At 40.0% G+C, this 27,920-nt stretch overlaps 1 protein-coding gene across 4 annotated transcripts in view; it reads right to left on the bottom strand.

The window, feature by feature from the left end:
• MCTP2 (multiple C2 and transmembrane domain containing 2) overlaps positions 1-27,920 on the bottom strand; it is a 127,837-nt gene that overhangs the window by 73,084 nt on the left and 26,833 nt on the right. For 2 of the 4 annotated variants that reach the window (XM_071568171.1, XM_071568170.1), the window contains 6 exons: positions 24,039-24,101; positions 22,914-23,022; positions 11,358-11,500; positions 10,491-10,567; positions 9,227-9,338; positions 7,322-7,357 (listed from right to left, as the gene is read on the bottom strand). In XM_071568171.1, the coding sequence (XP_071424272.1) occupies positions 7,322-7,357; positions 9,227-9,338; positions 10,491-10,567; positions 11,358-11,500; positions 22,914-23,022; positions 24,039-24,101 (540 nt within the window). Of the gene's footprint in view, positions 1-1,479; positions 1,536-7,321; positions 7,358-9,226; positions 9,339-10,490; positions 10,568-11,357; positions 11,501-22,913; positions 23,023-24,038; positions 24,102-27,920 lie in introns of those variants that run through there. The other 2 variants (XM_071568174.1, XM_071568172.1) reach the window with 2 other exon arrangements.

Here is a 27,920-nt window from a genome sequence, read left to right as displayed (position 1 = left end):
ATCAATTACCCAGCAACAAAATTCTTAAATCATAGGTGGTGAACTCACAAATTTTTTTACTCATTTTTACTGGTTAAAATACTGAACTCTGAATCCCACAAGCATATTAATATACTTCTATTTAAACACCCCATTTGGCTTTCCTGGCACAATAGGCAAAAATTCCTACCTTTAAAAAGAAAACGAGATTTTGATTCATAAATCCAGCTGCAATGTAATTTCTTTTCTCCTTTTTTTTTTAAGTTCGTCTTTTGGGCCAAAAAGCTAAAGCATGACTGTTCCCATGGACATACTTCAAAGTCCCAGCAGATATATTCCTCCCTAAACACTGCAACTATTTCAAAATCCTTTTTATAAAAAAGGGAGTAATGTCCACAAGGGATCAAAGGGCATTCTACAGTCTGGCAATCGCCTTAGAAAAATGGCAATGCTTCCATGAAATATGCCCTAAAATAATTTTGCAGCTTGGTATGTCCTAATTTCAAATTGGATGTTTATCTTGGAAAGGCTTCTATCTAACTTGTCCATAAAACAGCTCCACTTAGCTCTATGAGCCCTGTGAAAATGGAATCCAAAGCTGGCTATTAAGGGGGCCTGGAGATTGCTTCCATATGGCGTAACAGCATGGGAGTGGAGGGCTAAGGCCTACAGCAGGCGCTGCTTGGCTTGAGCTCCCCATCTATCCATGGACACTCATTGCATTACACCATAACATCTGGATTATTGCTTGTAATGTCCCTGGGAAATATCCACTTCCCATCAAAGCCTTTATCTATCTCGCTTGTACTTTGAACATTTTAGTATTTAACATAGTCATGTTTGATGTGATGTACTTGCTGCTTTAGGAGCAAGGATTTTCCCTCCCTGCCGCTCCTTCCTCAGAGGAGGAAGATATATATGATGTTAGTTCACAAAAAAAAAACAAAGTTTATTATCCACGTTACAATTTCTTTTAAAAACAAAGCATCCATCTCTCTTCAAAGCTTCCAGACTGAACACAAAAGACAGTTGTTATCACTCAGTTTTCAAATCAAACTTGGATTCTTTTCTTTTTTCATCCAAGCCAGTATTTTAGGGATTCACTCAGCATTGGGGACATTTGTATCCCACTTCTGCAGCACACATAACCCCACCCTTGTAGCCACTGGCTTGACAGTTCAAAGGGCTGTTGAGAGGTACCCAAACCAGCCTGGATTCCACACAGTGCCAGGAAAAATCAGCACCTGCACTCAGTATTGCTGAAACACATTGCAATGCATCAACTTTGACCTTCCAAAACAGGTGGCTCCAAGCAAACATCCTTGTGCACCCCTTTCTCAGATGGCTGTGCAGCTGCAAAAGTGCTCTGCGCTCATCTGAGAACAGGGGTGTGTTGGTCTCCTGTTAACAGGGCCTGGAGGAGATCTAGCATCACTTGAGAGCATCCCACTGGATAGTGAAGCCAAGATGTTTGCAACTGGTCTAGGGCACAGCACTGACCTGCAGTATCTTGACACAGGCTCCTTGACTGCAGTCTGCTTCCTACCTCCCTCTGCCACTGGCACAAAACTCTCTCCAAACAGCACAACAGAGCACAGGAAGGCTGTTTGCCTTACACCCCTGCAAGACACATCACATTAGGAATGCTCTGGATTTCCTGGACGTGCCCAGGTTGCTCCCACAAGAGTCTGCTCAGCAGGTCTGGCACGTTTCCTGTACCTCGTAGCACCAAAGAGCCCCTCTGTGCAGGCTCTGTGGCCACCTCTACAGCCTCCCCAGGTATTTGGCAGGCTGTTCCTCTGACCACCCTGATGTAAATCCCAGTGAAACAGGCAGTGTCTCAGATTCCACACACAGTTTCTGGAAGGAAGCACGTCTGGGGAAACTCAGATGTGTGGTAGACCAACAGACCTGGACCATCAATGAGGCAACTTTAGTGCTGCCTAGGGAAATCCGCACTATGGAAAATGCCTCCCAGGTGACAAGAAAATGATATTGCATTATTTATTTTAGAAGCCTTACCTCCTCTCTGATACCCCACACCTACACATTTCAAACTGATTTACACAGAGCTAATTGATAAAACTTCACAGCCTCCCTCTGAGCTGGCAAAACTATCACAGAGCAAAGCACAGAGGAGTGCAGTGATTAGTCCAACAAAGTTACTCAGGGGCAAAACAAGCACTGAAAAAACCACTTCACTTTCCCTCCCACCAGTCGCCACTACCCTAACCTGCATTCATGAGACTAGAAAAGTGAAAGCCCCTGTCTATACTGGCCATAAAATGAGGACATAACTGCTTAATCTGTAACAGTTTTGAAGTGTTTTATCTGTTCAGCTCTTCCCTTTCCATGTTGCCTCCCAGGCTATGGACGCCTCCGCACTTGGGTGTTTCAGTTCCTCCTGCTGCTGAACCCGAGCCCTTCCCAGCTGTGCTCCCAGACTGGGTGCCAGGTCCTTCAGAACTCTCCTGTTCTATTTTCTTGTAAGCTCTCTGCACTCAGCCAGCTCACACTCTTGACTACATCCCAGACCAAAGTAAAGGTGCCTTGCAGAAGTACAGAAAAGTTGGCTGAAGCTAGGAGCAGGCTATAGGGCTGGAATTTAGTAAACACATGCTTTATGATGGAAGTTGGCACATGCCCCAAACAAAAACCTTGGACAAGCTTGCTTATTTCCTTGAAATCAAGGTAGCCTTGAAACCAGAATTTGAGGGGTTGTATCTGATTAGTGCTCTGCTTTGGGCTGAGCTGTGTGCAAATAACCAGTAATACCATAAAGGTCACCTTTCTGAGCAGTTCGCTGCTATAAAATGGATAACAACTGGAACTAAAAGCATCCCTCAAATAAGCCAGCCAGGAAAAACAAAACAAAACAAAAAAAGAACAAAAGTATCCAGAGATTTTTATTCTTAAAAACAAACTAGGTGATTTTGAAGTCTAAGAGCCCATGTTTACTGCAGGATTAGGGACTGTGCAACATCAGGTAAGTAATGAGTAATCTTCTCAGACGCAAAAGTTTGGCCTGGTCATAGAGCAGGATGCTGACACATGAAGACCAGAAGATTGTTCTTTTCTCTACTGCTTAGAAAGAATACTTGGTCAGAAAACATCCCACATCTCTGAAAAGTTAAAAATCAGTGCTTACATTACCATTTTCAGACTCTTGTTCCTAGTTTCAAAATCAGTATAAGAGTTTCTCACACCAACTTTAAAATTTTTATTACGTTCTCTTTTAAAACAGAAAGTTGAACAAGAATGAGCAGGTGGGCCACATTCTGCCCTCATAGAGTCAAATACAGGACATGAACAAGAATGACAGAGCTTTGGAGGGGAAGGAACAAGCTCATTGACCCAGCTTCACAAAATCCTTTAGGAGCTCCAGTCTTCCTGATAACTCCATTTGTATATAATCTCCCTCTATAGGCACCCAGTGAATCCCCTCTGGTGCAACAGCACTGCTTTCAAATCTGTCTCTTTTCCTGACAAACACATACATGCCCCAAGTTCAAACTTGCTTTTGAAGCAATAAAGAGATGCAGAAAAATTGTACATTTAAATGACACAGCGAGGTGGCCAAGTGTGAAGTGAGCCCATCTCTCCCATCTTTCATTTAAAAGGATGAGACAGGACAACAGAAAGCCTGCTGCAATCCCTGTGAAGAGGTCAACGTCAAAACTGGGCCACGTAATTTGCCATTTGAGAAAACAACAACACACAAATAGGAGGACTCTTTGGACCTCTCCTCATTAGGCAGAGAAACCATTTTGCAGAGGAAATCTCCCCTTGGGAAAGAGGAGAGGGCAGTGAGAAAGGCAAGTGAACCAACACAAGATTGCCGCCACGATGCGTGACCCTGTGGCAACCAAGTCCCTCCGCTCCATGAAGCGCTTGGAGAGCTTCGCTGCCCACAGGGTATCGTGGGAGATAGCCAAACACAATGAGGCAGACAAAAATGAAACCTAACAGCTCACACACGAAAGAAAAAAAAGGAAAAGAAAAAAAAAGGAGAGCGAGGGATTTTCCCCTGCGATGAGATGCTGAGGAGCACTTCAGTCCAGTCAGCCTTTCAGCCAATTTATTCAATCAGCTTAAGCTATCAAGGTGGCAATTCTGTCGCTTTTGTTTCAGGACTGAACTGCTGTGGGTCAATCCACCCCAAGCAAACCTGTTTATCTGCTTCATAGACGTTCTTACACACTTTAAGGTTATTCAGCTGTACAAATGCTGGAAATAGCGTGCAGGGCACTCAGGGTGAGACTCAAGCCACCCAGGACAAACAAGGCTACTGAGCATCAGCATGTTGGGCTCCAGCAGAGAGAGCCACTAACTCCCTCTGCGCCCCAGAAAGGAAAATACAAAAGAGGGGAGAGCTTGCCAATGTACAGATATGAGTGAATATACTAATACTGCCTAACAACATCCTCTTTTCTTTTCAGTGCTACCCTTCATAAGGGAAAGAATAAAGTCACACTCTTTGAAACAGCTCCCATGGAAGACAATGCTGTTCTCAGCTCTCATGAAAAATGAGGGATCTGGATGTGGTGCCCATGTCTTGGGAGTTCTCTCAAATATGCAACGATTCCCTTCTAGCAGTAGTGAAAAATACATACTCTGTAATCAACAGATAGCTAAATCATCCAGTTCAACAGCTTTTGCTCCAAAGTGATTTAAAAGACAATATTCAGTTGCAAAAATTCTTCCTGCATGCTACAGATGCAGACCATGAGGCTGCTGGAGCTGGTCTGTAGATCTCATACTGCCACAGGGTTTTTTTGTTGGAAATACAGCTTTTTCTTAAAACAGCAAGAGTGCTCAGAGAACACACATCAAAAGTATACAATATTCACAAGAGCCCACATGAACCCCTTTGCCAGTCTGACATGGAAATCGCAACAGGTATCAATGGCATCAACAATTGGAGTAAATTTGGTAAGTCAGCAAAAATCCTGTGATTAATGTGAAAAGACTCATTTAGGACACTGATGTGCCAAATCTGCACTAAGAGAACATAAAATAGTCAAATTAGAGGATAATCAGATTTCTTTCATGTAGGCAATACAGATTAAAAAACAGCTGTGGAAGTTTTATTCATTTGTCCATCCTTAAAGTAAGTCATTTTCTCTGTATTTATAGAAGGAGAAAATCTAAATATTACAATTGAGGTCAGCTGTAGTTCAGCACATCAAAAAAACCAAAATCTCAGGAAAACTATTTCAAACAGAAAACTTTTATTTGCCTAAACCTGCAGAGATAAAACTTAGATCTGTCTCAGTATGGCTGCTCAAATGGTAAGTATACCATGTTTTTCTCCTGCAACACTCAACCAGAGTCAGTTCAGGAGCCAAAAAAGAGACAAGTTTGTGTATCCATTACAGAGCTCTATCCATTTCCCCTGCTCCCTTTATTCCTGTATCTTTATCTCGTCCAGCAACATTGTTTTCTACCCCATCATACTCTCTGGCTATTCTTCCATAACCTCTTGTGCCTTCCCTAGACACCTATATTCCCCATGCACACAATTTTTCTTCCTAGCCTTTATGTTCTGCCACAAACTGCTAGTACGGCTTCCACAGACCAGAGTTTCCTAACTAAAGATGGTTATTGATGTACAGTACTAGTGTTTTAGTGCAGTAGCAGAATCAATAAAACCAGGAAATACTGCTTTGTCAGATTTTTCCAGCGCATGCTGGGAAATATTTTTTACTGCCTTTGGATGGTCACAGAGGTTTTCTTTAGAGATCACACTAGAGCATGAACTGTGTCTTCCTTAAGAAGAGCTGAAGCTCTCCTACCCTCTAGTGACTGGAACAGAACAGAGCACAGGGTTGAAGCCTTTTTCCTTCTGAACAGTATTTTCATGTCTCCGAAATCAGTAACATGCTTCAGTGCTTCATAATTTTATTTTCAAAGATATTAAGGGACAAGTCAGACTCTTGAGAGCTGAGGAATGACAGCCAAAGATCCAAAAACATGCATGCAAAAAAAATTATTCAAAATGCAATTAGATATTGCATATAACCAAAAGAAAAAAAGATCCACAAAAACTTCCAGTGACAGCAACCAGGACAGAATTTTGGCTATTCTGAAGAAAAAGGACCAGAGCTTAAAAACCTGACATGCTTTCCCAGGTCCCAAATGAACCAGCATCCAAAGACAGCTGTGCTAGAACCAGAGGGATCAAGCGACAGTGACCGAATGAGGGCACTGTAATTTCCAGAGTTTCAGTTAAAAACAAAAGTTCTGAGCCTCCCCAATTATTCCATCACTTTCTATCATATGGCTTTTAGGGATGCCTGGCAGCTCCCTGCTCCACGCACTATGATATCCCTGGAATCAGTAAAAAGTACAGTACTTTGCTGTACTTCTAATGACAAATATATTCTTGCTGGCACACTACCTGAAATGGTTGGCTCTTCTACACAGCACACCACGGTTGTAATGAATAAAACAAGAGGAGGTTAATTATTCAATTTATTTACGCACAAACCAATAGTTATACAGAGAAAATATCAAGATGCATGTTCTCATAAGAGCCAAATCCTGCTTTTCAGAAAGTGAGATTGTATAGCTCTCAAGCTGGGTACTGGGGCTTGCAGTTGCTATATCATTGTTATTTACTCAATAGCAAATTAAAGCTTTACAGAACAAATAAAAAGCCACAGTCTGTTTCCTGAACAAGTCCAAATCTAATGCAAAAATGATACAGGAATACAAAAGTAGTGAAAGCCTGCAGGGATACTACAGGAGACCAAGAGAAGTAGGTTATGTAGACATGTGGGAACACATCAATCTTGGAAATCCTGTTTACAATGGAGGTAATGAAAACTCTCTGCTCAATCTCCACTACAAGAAGAAAAAAGAATTTCAAAACCCACAGGAGCGACCAGAAGAAATTGTGCCTTTCAAAATTCCACCCATGGTGATAGGCAGCCCAAAAGATACACTGGGATCCAGGAGTCCCATGTTCAACTCCAGTACCAACCATCGGCCATCCTTTGGGTGTCCTCGAACAAATCCTCCACAGACCCGTTTTTTGGCTGAATTTACACCTGCTTCCTTAGTACAGACAGTTTTTCTCTCTTTCTACAGCTCTTTGCTAAATGGGGTCTTATTGTTGCTTGCCACAAAACACTCCCATAGCACCTACAATTAGAGAACTGCTGCAATTTCTCATCGAAATGCAAAGAAAATCAAAAAAGTAAAGCGTATCACAGCCCTCTCATTATGATAGTCTGCAACTATACTTCAGTTTCCTTTGTTTCAGTTTCTGTTGCAGAATGGCACACAAATTTTGAGAGGGGACTTTTATTTTTTTAAGTGGAAAAAAAAAATTAATTACCTTGGCTGAAGTTCGTTTCTTCCGACTTGACCATCTCTGTTAATAAGTCCCCATTATTGTACCAAAGAGAATCCAGTGAAAGGAAACAGAGAAGGAGTAAAATGGGGAAAGTGTTTAGTAAAATAATTCAAACAGCAGCTTGTCAAATGAGTTAGAAAAGCTTATTACAAAGTAGAGGACTGGATCTGTAACTATATCTCCCATCTACCTTCCCCCCCTCACTAAATATAACAGTCAACAAACTCAAAATACTTGCATTGCCCTGCAACACCACCCCCCCCACCCCCAAAATAAAAAAGGTAATCAAGAATAAAAAGTAGAGGGACACAGACATTAGTAAGAAACATGGTTTATACTTCTGGTGCCATCTGGTTCTACAGTAAACCAATTTAAAAAGGAAAAAACAGTCATCTTATTGTTAAGTGCTAATGTGGACAGAGCCATTTCACTGTACAGATTCCATTGGAAATGGCTGAGCAAACTGCATTTGAAACACGAGGGCTTAAAATATTGTGTTTAAAAAAAAATTAGTGTGCATCAGCTCTTCTATCCCCTGCACTCTGAATGTTAACTAAGCACCCAAGAGTACCAAAAGCTGCTGTTTAAACTAATATATTTTTTGTTTCTTGCGCTAGGTCCAGTTTAGCCCAGGTCTTCCTAAAAATCCCAGAAGAATTCCTGAGGCTCTTTCAGCTAAACTTGTTTGTGCTAAAGCAACTTTGTCTTTGTTTCACCCCTTCCTGCAACCCAGTGACATATGCCAACAATGCTCTCTTGTACAAGTTAGAGGAGAATTCACATTCCAGATCAAAGCCATCTCATAAAAATACAGATATATAAATACAACAGTATTTAAAATATTGTCATTAAGCTTTTAAATTATCACATAGTGAGGTTAAAATAATTAATAATAAGATAATCATAGAGTTAAGATTTTTCAATTCTCAAAATAGCAACTATTTGAAAAATAAATAAAACCCAGCAAATATCACACATTAGCTTTTTTGATTTTGCTTTCCAATCCCTTGAAACATTTACATTTTTATAAAGAATCCCATTCAGGCTGGAACTCCATACCTATAATTCAATAATGTGCTGTAAACAGAAACTTTCATACTACGCAGCAAGCTTGTAGGAATATTTTCCCTTAACACATGTATTACATATATTTAAAATCAGCTCTGGTTTTAAAGACAGTCCAAATAAATGCCTAATCTTGGCTTTTCCCCATCTCTTGCTGGCCAGGAACAGGATTAAGTTCACCAACATTTGTATGCTTCACACTGTATAAAATACTAGTAGGGAATCTCAAAAGACAAAACAAAACAAAAAAAAAAGTCTAACAAAACAAAACAAACAAACAACAACAACAAAAAAAATCACACCAACATGCAGGCGCTCAAATTTAAAAGCTATCAGCTTCAGTTATGGTGTTCCAATCTCTGCCCAGGTTCTTCTGGGTTCCTTAAGTGACTAAATGCACCATGTTTCGGCATCAGGAGACAAGTGCAATTGAACTCAGTGAAGAAAACAGCCAGTGGGAAAATCAAGTGGATAAGTTTTTCCATTGTTGTTCAAAAAAGAAAAAAAAAAGAGAAAAAAAAATACAATAACTTTTCCTCAACCTGCCCATTGCAGTGGTGGACACAGGCCCAGTACACAGAGAGCACTGCCACAGTGCATGTCACAGGTACAAGACAGAAGCATCCAGCTACAAATGTCTACACAACTTTAACCCAGCCAAATATGGAGCTTTTTCTAAAGTTATGATCTAGCTTGATTTCAATATGGAGTCTCAGAGGATGAAAATAAAGGTGGCATTTCCCAGTAAATCAGATTATGCCAGGTCTTCTTTTCTCCCTGCTACAAATTCCAGCTATAAATTTGATTTCCTAAGCTACTTACATTTCTCTTGAAGTCTCCTTGCTTGACTGCTAGACTCAAGTTTAATATAATCACTCCCATGTCATCTTCTAAACTGTTAGGATCTTCCAGTTTTAAAACCTGTTCAGTAGTTCTACAAGCAAAAAAAGAAAAAAAAAAGAATGTGCATTTATTGACTCCAGTTAACTCGAGTTGATTATTAAAGGTCACGCTGAGCTGTGCAAATTTCAGCTTCTTGTCTGAAATTCCCAATATTGAGTTTAAATGTTAAAATGGGAAATCTGGAGGGTTCCTTCTTAGTTCTGACAAAATACACCCCTGTTTTAATAACACAGCACAGTGCTCCTATAGCACTGCTTACAACTCATAACTCTCCATATGCAGATACACCGAATTAAGTTACTACTCCCTCCACTTCACAGGAAAGAAGAGTATCAGGGAAACTCATCCAAGTGAATTTTCTAATATTAGTGGCTGGGATTTCACTCCAGAGATATTTATTCTGCCAGCATTTAATCTCCCTCCATGACTCTGTTTCCATGCTGAAAACAGGAATGCTGATATTTACCTGGTGGCACTATGTCATGGATAAATTCATTAATGTTTCTAGAAATTCGAATACAACAGCCAGGGGAGCTACAACACACCCACACAGGGAGAATCCATTTTCTCAAAAAAAGTCGTCGTACAGCAAGGGAGTATAAAAGAGCGAACAAAAACTTGAATTCCTGGCTTCCAGCTCCACATTGAGACCAAGCAGCAGCAGCAGACAAAAGGCATAGGGCTTGCCTCGGCACTAAATCAGGGCCAGATGCAGCTGCTGCAGGGATGGATGGCTGCGGGGGAAGGCTGGAAACCAGGCGCTGGCAGAAGTCGGGAAAACCACTCCCCAACCCGATTCTGTGCAGAGAAAAGCACCCCATGCTCTGTGGGGCTAAGTACGGGTCTCAACCTTCTTCCCCCCTCTTTCTTCTTCTACCTCCATAAATTACTCTGGTGTAGCTCTCCCTAAACAATGCCACATATAGAAACTGTTAGCCCAAGAACTGGGCTCCATCCAGGTTGGATTTGAATCCGGTACATAATGCTGGATAAAAACGTGTGTGGAAGATTTATCTCATGTGATTTCTCTTAAAATGTGCTCCCCACTCTTCTATCAAAAAAAAAAAAAAAAAGAGTTTGCATGAATAGACAAAATTCCAAACAAGAACAAATGCATTCCATTATTTCTCTCTGTTAATCAATTAAGCTACATTAATAACCTTTAATTAAATAAATGTATTACCTATTGAGTTCAAGTTCAGTGAGCGCTACAAATGCCGAACCCATGAAGTCTGAAGAGGTTAAATCTCGATCGTACACCTGGTAGCAAAATAAGACAAATATTTCCAATTTCCACATCATAAGCCAGTTTTATCCCAGGTGATGAAAGAACAGATATTTTAAGCCCTTTCAGTTCAATTTGTATTTGAAAGATCAAAGCTTAGATATAATTCAGGGATCATTTTCCATCTCCCTGCTTTAATTTGTATTTTTAACTAAATATTTAACTAGCATTTTGAAAGTGTCTTCTTAATATTATGTAAACAGAGACGTGTGCTGCTATGGATTGTGCCTGTTCCTTTATGCTCCACACGACAGCGTAATGAAACACTGCACAAAAATCAGGTACTTCTGGTTACAGATGTTTTAGCAATTAGTGCTCACAACTGGTAGCTTGTGGTTCTGGTAACTATAATGTTACTCATAATGAGAAAAGGCTTTGCTACTTGTCACGGCTGCATCCCAGGTAATAACTCTGTGCAACCCAGCCAAATTACACTCTTAAAGCATGCTCCTGAAACAGCTCTTGGTTTCCCTGAGTTTGCACAAGCATGGGAAGAGGGAGCAGAATTTAGCTCCACAGCTTTAAACAGATCCAGTCCAGGAGTTATATTTCAAGTTGGATTTTTGCAGATGGAAAGCAAAACATTCGAGTAAAATCTGGAAAAGACATATGTGCATTTTAATTTGAAATTGCTGAAACCCTTAAACTGGATGGTGCTTTATATTATGCTGCTACAGCGAATAAAAATCAATGTTTCTGAAGTTGAAAATAATTGGTTTAAAAAAATATTGATCTATCTTTCAAAAATCTAAAACCAAAACTTACCTTAATCCAGAGTTTTTGATCGAGGGTCTGCACAGGCAGCACAACAGTCTCATCCCAAACTGGGTTGAGGTTCTTGTAGACAACCTTACTTTTGTACAGAGTTTTCCCATTCAGTTTAAACTTCACATAAGGGTCGCTTGTACCTGTGATGATAAAAAAATAGATTAGCACACTTCCATGTAACCCCACAACATTAAATTGTATTTTCATAAAATAGGAAGTAATAATAAACAGTAATTACTTATTTTATCTATACATGCATACACTTCATTACCTATATAAAAATTGGTCATTCACACAGGAAATCTATGGACAGAAATAAAGTGGTCTGAAAGCAGGTAACAAAAAATCTTCAAGTTTCCTTGATCTCTGCTGTTTTATTCTTAAAGAACCCTAATTATTCTTTAGTAACTTGGTTAACATTTTACTTTGGGAAAAGAGGAAACAGAAGCACTGATGAAAGATTATTTACAGGCCAACTAATGACACAGTGAAAGAGAGAAAATGTGATCCTGTGATTGAATATATAAAAAGACCAAAACTCAAAAGCATCGTAACTGGGACAGAAGCTCCAAGGAAACCAGTAACAATAGCTAAAATACCCATCAGAATTTCATCACTGGTGTCACTTGCCAATTTACTTAAAAGCAAATTTAAAGTTTCAATGAAAAAACACCAACATTATTCAACTGCTCACGGAAAAATAACACACACAGAACAGACTCTGTAAAAACAAGCGATGTTCAGGTAACATTTTTTAATTCAAGTGGCACAATTTGCCATGGCAATAAAGTCCCATATTTTTATGGAGCAGATGTCCATGCACAAAGCGTAAGGCTCATGCCACTCAACAGCAATAGAAGGACTTGCATCTGTCAAAGGAAAACAGAAGAGGGAATCAACTTTTTATAATTGTTATTAAACTGGCAGCATCTGCACTAACACCAACCATGGTGCAGGAGAGGAGAGAAAAGGGGGAACAAGGTACAGGGAGGATTTAACTAGGTGGTGGATTTAGTTATTCATCCAGACTTAGCAAAAAAATATCACAATTTGCAAATAAGGGGAAAAGATAAAACTGAGACGTAGCAGCACATACAGTTAAACGAACTGAGGTGCCACTCATCTGTCACATCCAATATTTTCTGTATTATACTTCACATTTGAAATATTATATTAAACTTCCCTCTTAACAGTTCAATTTCTTTACAAGAATAAGGTGATGGTCCTGGTTGCCTCCCCAGCCTGCAGCAAGGGCTGATAGCAGGAAAGACCAATTCCTACACTAGACTTCTCAGTCAGAAATCATCTGAACCTGGTTCCCACTAAGATATTGACTGGCAAACACAGGGCAGTCCAGTATAACCCAGCCTAAGAGCAATACTCAGTCTTGTCATTTGGCAAAACAGTGAGAATTCAAAAAGTCCGTATTTAAACATCCCAAGCTCTGATCAGTGTTATGTGAAAACAGACTTAAATTCAAGAAAAATAGTCATATGAGAGCATCTATTTGGAATTAAATGGTACTGTAAAGAACTGTGCTCCTGAGACATATAAATTTATTTTGAAGAATTGTCAACAGTTTTAATTCTGCTTTAATTTCAAAAGGAAAGAGTTGTAGAACCTGGCCATTCTGAATATAATTCACAGAAGGAAAATATCAACCAGTTTTCAAATACTACCTGCAACTGATCCTTTTCCTAAGTAATAATTATTGAAATAAACCCCTTTTAGTGAAAAAGTGCTGCAAACTTCAAGGGAATTTTTTTTTCTCCTCCTTAAAGAGAGAATAATAATAAGGGCCTGGTCCAAAGCCAGGGAAGTCAGAGGGCAGCTTCTTATTGTTTTCAAAGGGTTAGGACTAGACCTTTCCCTAAAATCTTCTCAGAACTATGATTATACTCTTAACATAAAGCATACAGCATAAACCCAGCACAGTTTCCACAAGGAATGGGAAAATACAGATATATTGTAGTCCCAAAATATGGGTAGTAGCCCTCAGGGAATGCAGAGTTAAGAAATAACAGTGTTGAGCTCAGTTTCTTCCATCCTTCTTCAAAAATATTTTAAAGTATTTTTTAAAAAAAAGATCAAAAAACCTCCCAACTTTTATTTACAGGGTGAGCAGAAGAAATCTGCATTATTAAAAGTATGATTTATAATAATGTTCCCAATCCATTCTGTGCATAAAATAGCAACTGGCCAAGACAGGGAAAGCAACTGATGAAATGAAAACATCAAGAGGGCAATGGAGGCAGGTGGTCTATGGCCATAACTCATCTGCTTTTGGCAGAGAAAACCCATGAAAAAGGGCAAAACCTGAAAAGAGAGAGAAAAATAGGAGGTTCAGAGAACACAAACAGCCAGCAAGTTCAATACCCGCAAGTAGAAAACTCCAACCCTTTCTCCAAGGCTGGGAAGCAAGAAGGCTATAGCTAAGTAAGCATCCCAATTGCATTATTGCTCTGAAAGCTTTCCAGGTTGTTATAGAGTAAAGGAAAATAAAAGGGGGGGAAGGGCTGCCCAGCACTGCTCATGTGCCCCACTTTAGCAATCATTCTCATATTTTTTTTAAAATAAATTCTACCTTTATATTTGCATATATTTATATATAGAAGCATATATATGCACATAAAAGGAAGGTATATTTGTATAAAAATTATTTATATATAGATATAGATTGTATATTAAAAAAAAGAGTGAGAAGGAGGAAAAAAGCTATAATAAAAAGAAGCCTTTAATTAAATAAGATTGCCACTGTGGGATCAGGCCTTCATGCTTGTCAGCTTACTCTCAAAATAAACATCTCAAAGCGGGGCCTCAGTGGTGTCACTTACTCCGGCAAGGCAGCCTGGGTAATCCCTCGCTATCTTGACAGCCACATAATGTTCAAACTGTTTCACGGGTGAGCGGCAGCACTTGGGCGCAAGAAAATATTAATGCCAGGAATTAATAGAGAAAGGGATGATGGTTTACAAAAGCCAAACAAGGAAAAGGTGTCAAGTTAGTACCGGTGTTAATTGTGAGGGAAAATAATTGTGGAGGGGAGGGGGCTCAGCAGCACTCGCCTGTCTGGCTGTCAGAGGGGTAACATCTCAACTAGGCAGGCAGGGAGAGGGGTCGGCACGGGAGCGCAGCTCCCGGATCATACAAATGACGGGATGACACCTCCGTGCCAGTGAACAGCTGGACTGGCACCTCCACAGCAGGAGCTGGAGCGTACAGGGCTCGGTGGGGTGAACCTAGATGGCCAGGAGAGAGATGCTGGCAGTGGGTATGGCACCATGACCCCTTTGGGGGCTCTCAAAGCTTCCCCCAAGTTGCTCCCAAGATGTTGACAAAGCTCCCTGCGTCATTGTGTGTGTTTCTGGTTTTCTTTAAAACACCCCAGTTTGTATCCAGGTGAGCAAACCTCAGGGACGCAGGGAATGAGAAATAAGCCAGGTGGAGAAGCCTGTCCTGATGGGATGAACAGCACAGACTGCAAATTTTTGACCGCATTTAAATTCAAGGTTTGAAGCCTTCTGGATTCAAGCTCAGAAAGATGTCTGGATCTATTAAAAGCTATTTATTAGAGAAAATCTACAATCTAAGCAGAAAAGCATAACTTCTTTTGAAAAGCGCCCAGTGATTTTAGAGATGAATCAGTCCAAAAAAGGATTTTTGTTTACAGTCTTTTAAAAATGTGACAGAAATGGGTAATTTTCTGAAGAAGCCAGATCAATTAAAAAAAATAAAAAAGGCTTTTTAGCAGCCATTTCCTAGTGAAGGCAATTGAATCAAAAACTTTTAAGCATGTGCATCCAGGCCCTTGCAAATGCAAGGTCTGAACCTGCTCATCTCTTATCTCAGACACATTATCTGTAGCAATGTCAAAAGGGAAATGGATCATTCTTGAAATCAGTTGAGAATTTTTCCCCCAGAAATACTTCTCTGGTTGGAAATGCAAGGCGTGATGCTTTGAATATCGTGCAATGACAAGAAGGTTCATGCGCAGTAAAACATATGGACAAAATATACACAGAACCCCAAAATTATCTACTTCTCAGTCTCAAACAAACCCAGTAAGATTTAAAACAAACAACAACAAAAAAAAGATGGCCTTTGAAAAAAAAAAAACAAACAAAAAACCAACATTCAATCAGCTTGGACTGTTTCCTCACTGGAAAAAGAACACTGACCTCGACTGGAATTCACCTCCCTTGGAATTCCATTGCTTAGTATCTATTTCACTTCTATTTTCTTCCACTAACACTAAAAAGCAAGGAGTGCAGGCAGACCACACAGCACCTAAAACACAAGAAACCTTCAGGGAATAAAAACTTGCTGAGACAGAGCAGCAGAAGAGGGTTCAGTAGCCCAAGAAACTGTTAATGGTGATTTTAAATGGATACTGCTGCCCTCTAGCAGCTACCGAGAGATGGATCACAGCAACTGTTTCTTATTGCTACACATTTGCTTTGTCATCAGGAAATAGTAACCCAACAAACCCAGAAAACCCCATATAATTTCAAGCCACACACTGTTTTATAGGAGCAAACTTACTGGAAATATAGCATATGAAACAAGTCTCTTTCCATAAATAAATAAATAAAAATGACGACCAAGTTGCCTTAAAATCCTGAAAAATCAAAGAACAGTGCGAAATATAACCTAGACCATCTTAAGTTTTGGTTAAAAAACTAAATTTTACTCTGAAGAAGGAAATTAAAGATTTATTTTATATGCATGTAAAGAATAAACAGCTGAAAATCTTCCTAGAAATAGAATTACTGGAGTTATTTACGACAAGGAGTAAAAGATATTTTAAAATGGAACACACATTTTTCATTTTAAGTGGAAAACCACTATATTTCTTGTAGTGAAATAGCCCAGATCAAGGCTTAGAGGGAAAATAGAAAAAAAAGTATTCTGCTGGCAGGAAATTCAGGTAATTTTGGAAAGTTTTCTGCCCAGCTAGTTTTACATGGCCAGATGGAAATGAAACATTGCTTGGAAACAAGCAGCACCAATAGGTTCCAAGGGAAAATCAAGTAACAAGCAAAAATAAACCAAACACACAACAAAAAATATAAAAACCAAAACCAAACAAAACACACAAACCAAAAAAAAAACCCCGCCACAACAAAACCCAAGAAATAAAAAAGACCAGAGAACTGTGAAGAAAGTGTGCAAACCCAGCTGATGGGGGAATAAAGTAGGGTGAAAAAAAAATGCCTGAGCTGAATATTAACAGAATGAAAAATGCAGATATAGCAGTTTCTATTCAAGAAACTTCAGAAACATCATTCGAAAAAAAAATGTAAAGGAACTGAGAAAAACCTACTGAAGACCCTACCAAAATTCCATGTGACATATGTTAGAGACACTTGACAAAGAACTGAATTGTCTATGTTTTAAAAGTCAGTCCAACTAAACATTGTATTTCCAGTCAGGACTCAGGGATGAACACACAGGAGAGCACAAGGACAGGGCAGAAAATAAAGTCTCATCACTGAGAAACTTCTGTGGCATGTTATCACAGAATGGTTTGGGCTGGAAAGGACCTTAAATATCTCATTCCAACTCTTCTGCCATGGGCAGGGACACCTTCCACTATCCCAGGTTGCTCCAAGCCCAATCCAACCTGGCCTTGAACACTTCAGGGATGGGGCACACACAGCTTCTCTGGGCAACCTCTGCCAGGGCCTCACCACCCTCATAGTACAGAATTTCATCTTAATATCTTATCTAACTCTAATCAATAAGGTTAAAGCAATTTATCCTCGTCCTGTCACAATGTGCCCCTGTGAAACGTCCCTCTTCAGCTCCCTTGTAACCCTTTTAAACACTGGAAGAGGCTCTAAGATCTCCCTGGAGACTTCTCTCCTCCAGGCTAAACAACCCAAACTCAGACTGTCTTGTTTTCAGTCTCAGACCTAATAAAATCTCCTTACAGGGTCCCAGAAAGATGCAGTGTGAGCTGTTAATGTAGACAGGTGCCCCCCAAGAGCCAGCTCTGACAACTGATAGAGCTGTTATAGTTTAAGAAACCTGCTATTTAATCACACTTCCTACAAAAGAAGAGTCATAGGGTATTCTCTGAGTCCTACTCATTCTCTTTCTATGCTGCCATTCTACATTTCCTAATTTAACAATAATTTACCAAGGGTGGGTACGTACATAAATTGCATTTTTTGAACTCTGGTTATTTCCCCAGTGTTCCTCTCTCTATACATTCCTTTCCCACAGCCAGTCCAGGAGGGATGCTCACAGGGATCACTGTGCATAAGGACCAAATTCAACCACACACATTGCAATTCCAGAAACTGGCCTTGGCACAGACAAACACTTGTAGCACAATCCCTTGTACGCAGATCTACACAGCAACCGGAAAACATCAAAATAAGTCCTCAGCACCATTCAAATTCTCAGCAGTTGTAAATTAGCCATGATTACGCCTTTCAAAAAGAAGTGTGAAAAGTTGCCTAATACAGCTCAATAATTAATAAATCTGAAAGACTAATGATCTAATTGCAGATACCCTGAAAACAGAGAAAGTCTAAATTAATCAGCGTATTTGCAGAGAGCAATTCAGCCTAATTGCTCTGAGCGTTTGCTTTCCAAACAATTACTTGGTCTAAGCTGACAAACACCCAGCACAGCACACACACATATCCCTTCCTCTGGCACTCTGGTATCAGCATGGACCCAGACAGCAAATCACAGAATATCCTGACTTGGAAGGGACCTACAAGGATCATCAAACTTCAGCTTCTGGACCCACTGGGACCCTCTGGCAGTCGGGGCTGTTAGATGTGAGGGACAAGGATGATGTGCTCTGAACAAGGAAAGCAGGATGCACCCATCAAGACAATAGCATCTTCTGTATGTTCTGTACTACTGCACCCCACCTTGCTCCCTTCATATTTTCAGCTACCTTGGGAAAGAATGAAAGGCAAACCAAAGTGCAGCAACAGGAAATAAATGAAATCTGAAAGAAAGAAATAGAAATGGGGCAAAAAGGTCCTGTAAAAAAATCTACAAAACAAGAAATCATGTGGAAAAGAGACACACAAAGTTCAGGCTGGAACAATGTGGTTAAAGGAGGAGAGTTGGGGGGAACAGACACCAACCACAGCCACTCACCAGTTGACATCACATCCAAGAACTGTATTTCTTGCAACCACACTGTTTAACAAATGAAAAATAGACTTTGAAAGTACAGGATTTGGAAACAGGAGGGGCTTCTTACCATTACAGACACTCAAAACCCAGTTTCTGCTTATTCTTCAGCAGCAGAGCTTGATTTGTCACCTGAAGGAAGGAAGGCAAATGCTTCCTTCAAGCTGTGGCATCACGTTCCTGCTCACTGTCAGTGTCACTGCTGCGAAAGGTGACTGGTACAGGCAGCAATCTGCACAGTTAGAGCACCTCAGAGCAAAAGGGAGCAGGATCTTTCAGATTTCATTAGCCTGACTCAAGTAATCATGACCCATCACCCTGCCCTGTGAAAGTGTACCAGCAGGCAGAAACAGGCTCCAGCCTCTCTCAGTTCAAAGCATGAACTTGTGAGCTTCACAAAAAAAGGGTCAACAAGGCCATAAAACCACTAACAGTGCAACAAGATGGCAACAATGATAGTGATTTTTTTAAGCTAAATAAGATCATTATCTCTCTGTTCTGCAAAACTACTGCTGTGCTCCATAGGTTTTTAATCAATAAAATACATTTTGGCTTTCTTACTACTTACACTATTAAAACTACATGACAAGCTCCTCACCATCACTGAGTTGCACCATGTCACCTAGTAACAATGATACTATAAAAAGTACATAAAAATGAAGCTTTTGGTGCTGCGTATATACACACAAAGATCCATGACCTTCAGTGTTTGGTTCATCTGTTACAAGAATTGTAAATACAGGACCCTTACACTGTCTAACATTAGGCACCAAAGGTACACACAGGTAACATGCAAGCACACCTTACCTTCTGCTTAGGCAGTTTCTAATGTATAACTGGGTTAGAGTGGAAGCAAGTAAATCAGACTCCAAGTAAGCTTAAGATCAACAGGTAACACTTCTCTCATCCTGCATCCCTAGAGGGGACATGCAATTTTGAGCCAAAGAGGGATTTTTCAGAGCTTCCCCACTTTCCAGCAGAACCAAGATCCTGCTCTAACAGCACCTGGCTTCCTTGGCTCGGGTACATATTGAGTGTTGCTGTATGGAGGCTTTTTCTGTCATTTACACTTTAAAAAAAAATAGATAAAAGAGGAAAAGAAAACCCTGAAATTCTTTTTTTTTTCTGCATTGCTTATGTACTTCAGAAGAAGCACCAGGGAGCACATGCAGCTAAGCCAGGCTCCTGGGCTGATGGACAATCTCTATAACGAACAGGTACAAGGAGGGAAGTTGCAGAAAGTCGGGGATTACAGAAGCTCGACAGACAGACAAAAACACAATGCAAGAGGCAAAAGGTGAAGAGCAGATGTTAACAGGATTAATACTGGGGGGAAGTAATAAAAATCTTGCAAAGTGAAGGAGGAATTTAAATTACACCAAAGGAAACATATCCTGGAAAGAGCAGTACGTAGGAAGTCAAAAAATCTGAGAAAATACCTGGAAATGTGCCAAAAGTGAAATCACATGTTGGTCTTAAACTCTGCAGTTATCAGCAGAACTCCTGTTTACTTTTACTCCAACAAGCATAATTAATTCCTAATTAATAACTGTTAGGTATATAATGAGTAAATTCAGGGAGAAACCTGTGCATTTGCTGAGGAGAGACAGGATTTTTCAACAAAAGCTATTTCCAATGGCAGAAATATTTCTCTTGGGTCATACACCTTAGATTTATTTTCAGATACACACTCAGATAAATACCTCTTTGTTGGGATAAAACAGAGGCAGAAACAGACTGCGGTATGAGACTTTACTCATCTGCCAGGAGAGGGCATCACTCACCTATGCTGTGGGACTGCTTCCCTTCAGAGCTATTTAAACTGTTTTAAGATAAAATTAAGGGGGAAGTGCAAACATGGGAGGAAGGCAGGACAAGACATTTACGTACCATTTTCTTTACCTTTCAGCACAGAACTTCCCCCCCTCCCAAAAAAAGGTAAACTGATGGGCTTGATGAGTGCTTTGAGATTTTTTTCTCCCCGAAGAAATTGCTGATAAAGTAGTAACTGAATATTAAAACTCAGGAGAATTACAAAACTTTTGTTAAACCTAATTTAGGCTAGAGATGTTGGCATAAACTCTTCACTCATCTGTGGTGTACATGTGAATATTTTGTTATTTAATACATAGAACACTCTAAGTGGTATTTGAAGTTCATTTCCATCAATAACCATAAAGTATGACTTTATTTGAATTCTGTTTGAATAAAAACAGGACATTGCTACTCCTGCCTAGAAACTCGACTCTCTGCCACCACTCCCACCTAACCAGAGCATTTTTGAAGTTGCTCACACAAGGCTGACCAGAGGAGGGTTTAAAACACAGGGCCAGCAACTCGGCTTTCAGAGAATATCCTGAGCTGGAAGAAATCCACAAGGATCATCATCGCTTTACAGACTGGAGAGCCCTGGCACCTCTTTACATAAGGAGAACCATGGGGAGGAGGGTCTGAGCTCTCTCCCAGCTGTATCAGGCAGCCTTGCTGGGCTAGCACTAGGGGTTTGCTGTTCCCAAAATGTGAAAGAGGATGATTTGGCCTTCAGCCTAAGCCACAATCTGATTCACAAGACGTGATGGCCATGGGCAACAAGATCCTATATTCAGATTATTCAAAGTACACTGATAACGCAGCACAGCAGCTGTACCCAGCATCAGGGTGGGGACAGAGGAGGGAAGTCACACTCTCCCAGCCCACAAGTTCTGAGGTTTTCTCACACTGGAGAAATGAGCAAAGCTGAAAACTTTGCTTTTAAAAGCATATTGAAAAAGCACAGTGGTTCTAAATCAAGCCTGAGTGTCACACAAAGATGTCACATAACCAGTACAACAGCACAGACCTATAAAGACACACACATCAGGGCATCAGCAGTGTTAAGGAGCCACCACTGCAGTATAGGGGTTTTGAAGAATAATCATTAAGTCACTACTTTCTCCCCTCCCACTGCCTGTGTAATAAAAAGCAAGAATTTTATTGAATTGTATCACCCGACATACTCAGTTTACTAAACGAGTGGTCATTTGCCACAAAACAACAGAGACTCATCAAATTCTTTTTTTCCCCTTATGTTGTTTCACTGTGTTGTTCAACGCTACACTAAGACAAGCTTTACTTTCTTACACAACAAAACACAGCCTAGAGGAAAATATACTCTGTTTTCTCTAGAAATACTACTCTGCTGGAATTGCTCATTTCTAGCATCTTTTTCATATGAGCAGTTGGATGTGTCCTGGCTTGTGTAGCTTGCTAGTAAATCTGATGAACTGTTACACTATTAGGAAATACAGGATTCTGTCTAAACAGTAAAGATCTTAAGTACTCGTTCACTCATTCCAAAGAATGGGAGGAGAAACAAGCATACACTTGGCCAAAAGTTACTGTTTCATGAAGACATGAAAAACCAGCATGGGAAGAAGTTAACTGAGATACCAGACAATTAAAATCCCAACAAGCACCCCATGTGAGAACGTTTCTTAATCAGACAGGTCCCTCCAGGTGCAAATTTTCAAAGGCCTTTAGACTGTGCAAGATTATTTTCTTTAAGCCTGTATGAATAAACCCTATGGCTTCTTCTCATAAGAAACCACTTAAACATTTCGCAACATAAAAGAATCAGAACTGTTTCCATATGCAGGAAAAAAAAAACAACAACCACAAAATAAAGACTGGACACATGTAAGAACTCTCTGACAGGTTCAGAGAGACTCTGCAGAACCTCTGCCAGGAGAGTTCTTCCCTCCACAGCAAGCGGAGAAACTACCAACCGGCTGCTTGTAAGCACTTTCGCTCCCTGTTGCAACAGCCTGAAGAAGAGCCAGGCTAACAGCAGGCCCTTTCACTTAGTTTTTCCAGGAATTCCCCAAATCTTTTGTAATTTACTTGATACATCATTTGGCACTGGGTTTTAGGTTTGGGGTTTTAGCATGTTGTCATCATGCAGTCACACCCCAGCCTAGAGAGAGGATTCTTGGCTTACAGCCCTGCTCCTATGGTTTCCTTTTTATTCACATCTTTGCAAGATAACCCCAAAAGCATTCCTAGAGCAGCTCCATCAGTTTTTACATCTCCAAATATTCTTTAGCTTCTTTTTTAAGCTCAAATAGACTGTCTTGCAGTTCTTGAATAGGTACAAGCACTTAGGGCCAAGAAGGTGCTTTTTAGCTGCACAACCACACAGGAGGAGCAGCAAGGAGAGAGCAACTCCCTCCCCTGTGTATCTAAGGTGGATAAACCAAATCACTGAGTGCTCTGACCTGAACAAGAAGAGATACAAGACAATGATTTATTGCAATGGAGATAAGAAAAGAAGCACATGCACTGCCAGTCTAAAAAATCAGTGAAAAGGAGAGCTGTGTGAATTTCAAAGAAAAACAGCTGAAAGGTGGGGCTCACCACAGCGATCTCTGATAACCAGGTTCCGGCCTTCCTTCAGGTGGATGGTCAGCAGGTAGGCAAAGGGGCTGGGCAGGTCACTCAAGCAGTCATTTGCCTCCTCCAGAGCCTAAGGAGAACAAAGAAATCAGTCACCACCACACAGCTCCTGAAGCAGACCATGAATGAGGCAGGTGTGCTCTCAGTACTGCAGAGACAAAGTTCTCATCTTTCCTTAGGGCAATCTGTTACAGAAAGGGAAAAAAAAAAGAAAAATGTTTCTTTCCCAGGCTTTATTTCACTATGCAAGTAGCTAAGTATTAGCATCTGGTATGCTCAACAAAACAGGGTAACATGAGGAGCGTTATACCTGAAAACAAGTGGTGATATGAACAACCACAGAGGCTTGGCCGTTTTTTCCAAATCCTATCACTTTTCCTAGCTGTTTCACAGAATATTTCAAGTTGGAAGAAACCCACAAGGATCAGCATTTCTTTATACAGACTAAGAGAGAAACCCAGCGGCAGGCAATGCTAGTTGTGAGGTTTTGCAGAAGCAAACTCAAGAGGATTCTTGGTCATCAGAGATGCTGCCAGGGTTGCACACCTCAGCAGCAGCATCCTTCAGTGAAAACAGCCTCTGGACAGCACTTGAGAGGTTATCAGAGGGCAAAGGTAGAGAAGTTCATCTAGAATAGGCTAACATGCTTTACACAAGAATAACATTTCAAAACTGCCGAAGTCTTTTCACACTGGTCTAAAACTGTTTTTGTTGTCTGTCAAACCCTACAGCTGTGCTACTTGCTGTCTTTACTTTAATCCAGTTTGTTCCCAGGCTGTTAGTTGAGTATTTATGCTGGTGCTTTCATCAGTTACCAGTACAATATAGATATTATATAATACTTTAAAAAAATTCAGAATATTTGGGTCCATTTATAACTGCTTTGAACTACTAAAAAAACGAAACAACAACAAAACCCAAAACCACCACTAAACAAACAACTCCACAAACCAACAAAAAACCCCAGACTGGATAAAGCCTTCTTCACCTGCTGGGTTTTAAATATGTAAGCAGCAGAGAATCTGAAGCTAAAATAAATTGCGCTTCCAATCAAGTTTCAAAATGCTTTAAAATGATATGACTTACTATTTGATCATCAAAATTTTGAGATGATAGGGAAGAGTCAAAATCCATTTCTCCACATGGGTACTATAAAACAGAAGATACAATGAGTTAGACAACAGTAATACAGGCAAATACTTCCAGCATCAATCAAGAAATTACTCATACATGTGTGTAATGAGTGAAATTCTTTTACTTCTGCTTATAGAACCTCCTCTCAACAATTTAAATATATATTTCTTTTTCCTGTTTTGCAGTAACTGCACTTAGTGTCTTGAGTTTAATCCAAGAAAATAAGTGCCTGCTTCCAGCTATTGGAATAAATTCTTCTCCTCCCCAGTAGTGAGTGCTGAAGGTTCTTACCACAAACTCTCCTGACAGCTGAAAGTTATTGCATCTGGTGACTGGCCACTCTCAGTTGACTACAATTTATCCTGCAAGTTCCAGGAAAAGGGGTTTTTTGCTTCATTTGGTGGTTTTGTCTGGTTCTTTTTTGTTTTGGGTTTTTTGAAAAAGAAAAATACTCAGGGAAAGATTAAAAAGAAGTGGTCAAAGCGAGAGATGTCCTGGGTTTGGCTGGAATAGAGTTAATTTTCTTCCTACTAGTTGGTACGGTGTTGTAATTTGGATTTAGGATGAGAATAAAGTTGATAACACACTGATGTTTCAGTTATTTCTGGTCAGGGACCACTGCTCAGGAACAGGCCGGCATCAGTGGGCAGGTGATAAGAAATTGCATTACGTATCACTTGTTTTGAATATTTTAATTGTATCATGTTTTATAATTTTTCTCTGTTCTATTCTCTCCTGTCTTTATCTCAACCCACCAATTTTACCTTTGTTTTCTCCGATTCTCTCCCCAGCACACTCTGGGATGGAGGATGATGTCTCACACTCAGTGGGGAATAAGTGAGAAGTTGCGTCCTATTCAGCTGCCTGTTGTGTTAAACCACAACAAAAGAGAATACACTGGACATGTACTTCCCTCTGCTTTCTGCAGTAAGTAGAAGATTCAAAGGATTTTTATCCAATGCCCAGCATAGGAGAGGAAGTCAAATGTTTCTTCCTAAATGCGGAGTCATGAAAAAACCTTGAGCCTACAGTGGCACGGCATCTAGACTAGACACACAGAAGTGATTCATAAGTCAAGACACATCTGATGCTACTTTGACCACTAAAACAGCCTATGATCTTCATTTAAGCTGAAGAGGACCTACGTGCCTGGGCAACTCTTTTGGTCTAACATAGGGCACTCACAGCCCATTCAAATACAAAGATTTATGTTAGGAATAACTCAAGCCTACAGAAATGCACACAAGGTGGAATTCGATCCTCATGTGAAAATGTTATTATGTGCAGTGTGGTAACATCCAAACCTCCCAGATGAGAGAGGCATTGTGGGGACCTCTATAGAAATATTAAAAAAAGAACCAGTTCATGCACCAAAGTACATAAATCTTAGATATATTGACATGCTGAAATAAATATAAATACCCTTTGTGTAATTCTTCACCTCCTCCTCCACCCAGATACATATATTATATATCAGGAAGTACAGCAATCCAGCATTGCAAGTAAAATTTCCCTTGCATGACAGACAAAATTTAACATTATGGTTCCCACAGTAATAATAACTTGGCCACCTTGCAAAAACACATTAAAAGTGGAAAAATTATCATCATAAAGAGCAGCAGAAGAATTTTCTCACACAACAGAGCTGAATTACAGCTGCTAGGGGAACCCTAACTTTGAATTTTCTGACTAGTATGCATAAAATCTCACTTGTGTGCATTAAACCTGGTGTTTCCTGGAGTCTCTGGCTTCACAGGAATCTCCTTAAGGCACCATCATTGACACTGATAATGGTTTCTCTTTACAGTTTGTTTTACATGGCAGAAACACAGAACCAAAGAACTGCAGTGAAATTATAATAGTTTGAAAAGTACTGTCTTGGATAGCTTGATATAATTTATAATAAAAAAATTACCCCCAAAGTTATAATTTTGTCTTTATTCTGCTTTTTGTTTACTTGCATTACATCCACAGATATTGAAAACAATTATAACCTTAACAAAAAAAGCTTGCTTTTTTTTCATTTTAGCTCCTCATAACATAAATTACTATCATTCTAGGTAGCTTATTGAAACAAGAAGACTGAACATAGACAGAAGTCTTTGTGAAAATTTGGTCCTGAAATATTGATTTTTATCAAACTACAGTGACATCGCTCAACTTTAAACAAAAGGGGACGCATCCAAGGGGGCCACAGTCCCAAATGTACCTGAGTGAAAACCAAGCAAGAGCATATGTATGAACGTATATACACACAAATAGATCAAAAGTTCTTCTTGACAGTATTTAAAACCTGTCTCCTCTTGTTTTCTGCAGAATAATGATTCAAATTGCAAGGGCACTGAGTGCATCAGCAATGGGACAAGGCTGTGGGTTGTCTGTGACTCACTGCAAAGTGTTGGCAAGAAGACGAAGTGGCGTCAGAGCACCTCAGCAATGACACGTGGCCATGGACAAAACCCAGAGGTAAAAAAGTGCCATTACTGGATCCCTTTACAACCTGAATCAAGCAGGGAGGGATTCAGTGCGACTTCACTTGCCTCTTCGCCCCTCAGACTTGCCTAGCTGAGGTGCAATGGAGAACAGAAAGTAAATCTCTTGACAATGGAAAAATGGTTCCTGTGGCAAGAGCCTTTGCTGAAGATGGCATGTGCTGAGCACCAGCAGCTCTGTACTGACAGTTGAGATGAACATGAAAACCACAAGCCCACACTGATGTCACGCATGAGGCTCGGAAAGTATCTCACGATATTGGGTGGCCAAAGACAACCAGGAAATGAGTAAGTGGCATGTGACAAGCAATTCAGAGGGCAAAAAAGCTCAACCTACATTTTTGCTTTTTTTAGTTTTTGTTCCAGGGATCTGCCTTCCTTCTGATTTACCTCCCTGAGCAGTGAGTGATGCTCACAAAAGAACAATGCTTGTTCTTTGAACTCTTGTCATGCTCCTCACAGCAACATGACCCAGTATTCAGAGACCAAAAACCTCTGTAACTAACTGTTCCCATCCAAGAAACACAGCACAAAACCTGTAGCTGTTCAATTAAGTACAAGAAAAACTGAATATTAAGGTTTTCACAGAATCACAAAATTGTTTGGGTTGGAAGGCACCTTAAAGGCCATCTAGTTCCAAACTCCCTGTCATGGGCAGGGAAACTTTCACCTATTGAATCAGATTCAATATAATTAAATTTGCTCAGTATTTCTTATCCATTTCTACTTTCCTTTGCTTCACTCTTTCCTACGTATTTTTGAGGAAAATGATTTACTGTCTTTAAAAGTTGTATTGGAGACAGATTACAGGAAGGAAAAACATTCACAGAGCAAAATGATTTGACATGAAAGTAAATACTAAATGATTTACACACACTAGCACATATAGAAATACACATTTAGGAAGAGATCTAAATGCTGCAGAAAATAAGCGAGACTCAGGATGTGTATCTGGAAGAAACTTTGCTTGGACTTAAGCTATTTCATCACTACACAGGTACTTCGTTCTCCTTGCACACTTAGTTTGTCCAAAATCAAAACAGGATTTAGTATTAACTTTGGTGTGCTGTGGTAGATTTTAGATTAGGGTTTCTGGTCTTCAACAGCAGGAAAAAAATGCTGCTGTCATTAAAAAGACATGGAAGAACTCCCAAAATAATGAGAGTCCATCTATTTGCCATATACTTATTGTTTTGAGTAACGTTTGAGCACAGAAGCAAGACAATATACTATTTCAGCCATTTCTTAATGTAGCCCTCTGAATAATGGTACACTGCACTAAGATGAAGCCAATGTGTGAACAATTTAGCAACACTAAATTGCAAGTGATGGTCAGTAACTA

Source organism: Pithys albifrons, chromosome 13, assembly GCF_047495875.1.
Source record: "Pithys albifrons albifrons isolate INPA30051 chromosome 13, PitAlb_v1, whole genome shotgun sequence".
In the NCBI taxonomy this organism is placed as follows: Eukaryota; Metazoa; Chordata; class Aves; order Passeriformes; family Thamnophilidae; genus Pithys; species Pithys albifrons.
Note: the sequence above shows the minus strand (reverse complement) of the source record. Positions and strands in the feature narration are given on the sequence as shown.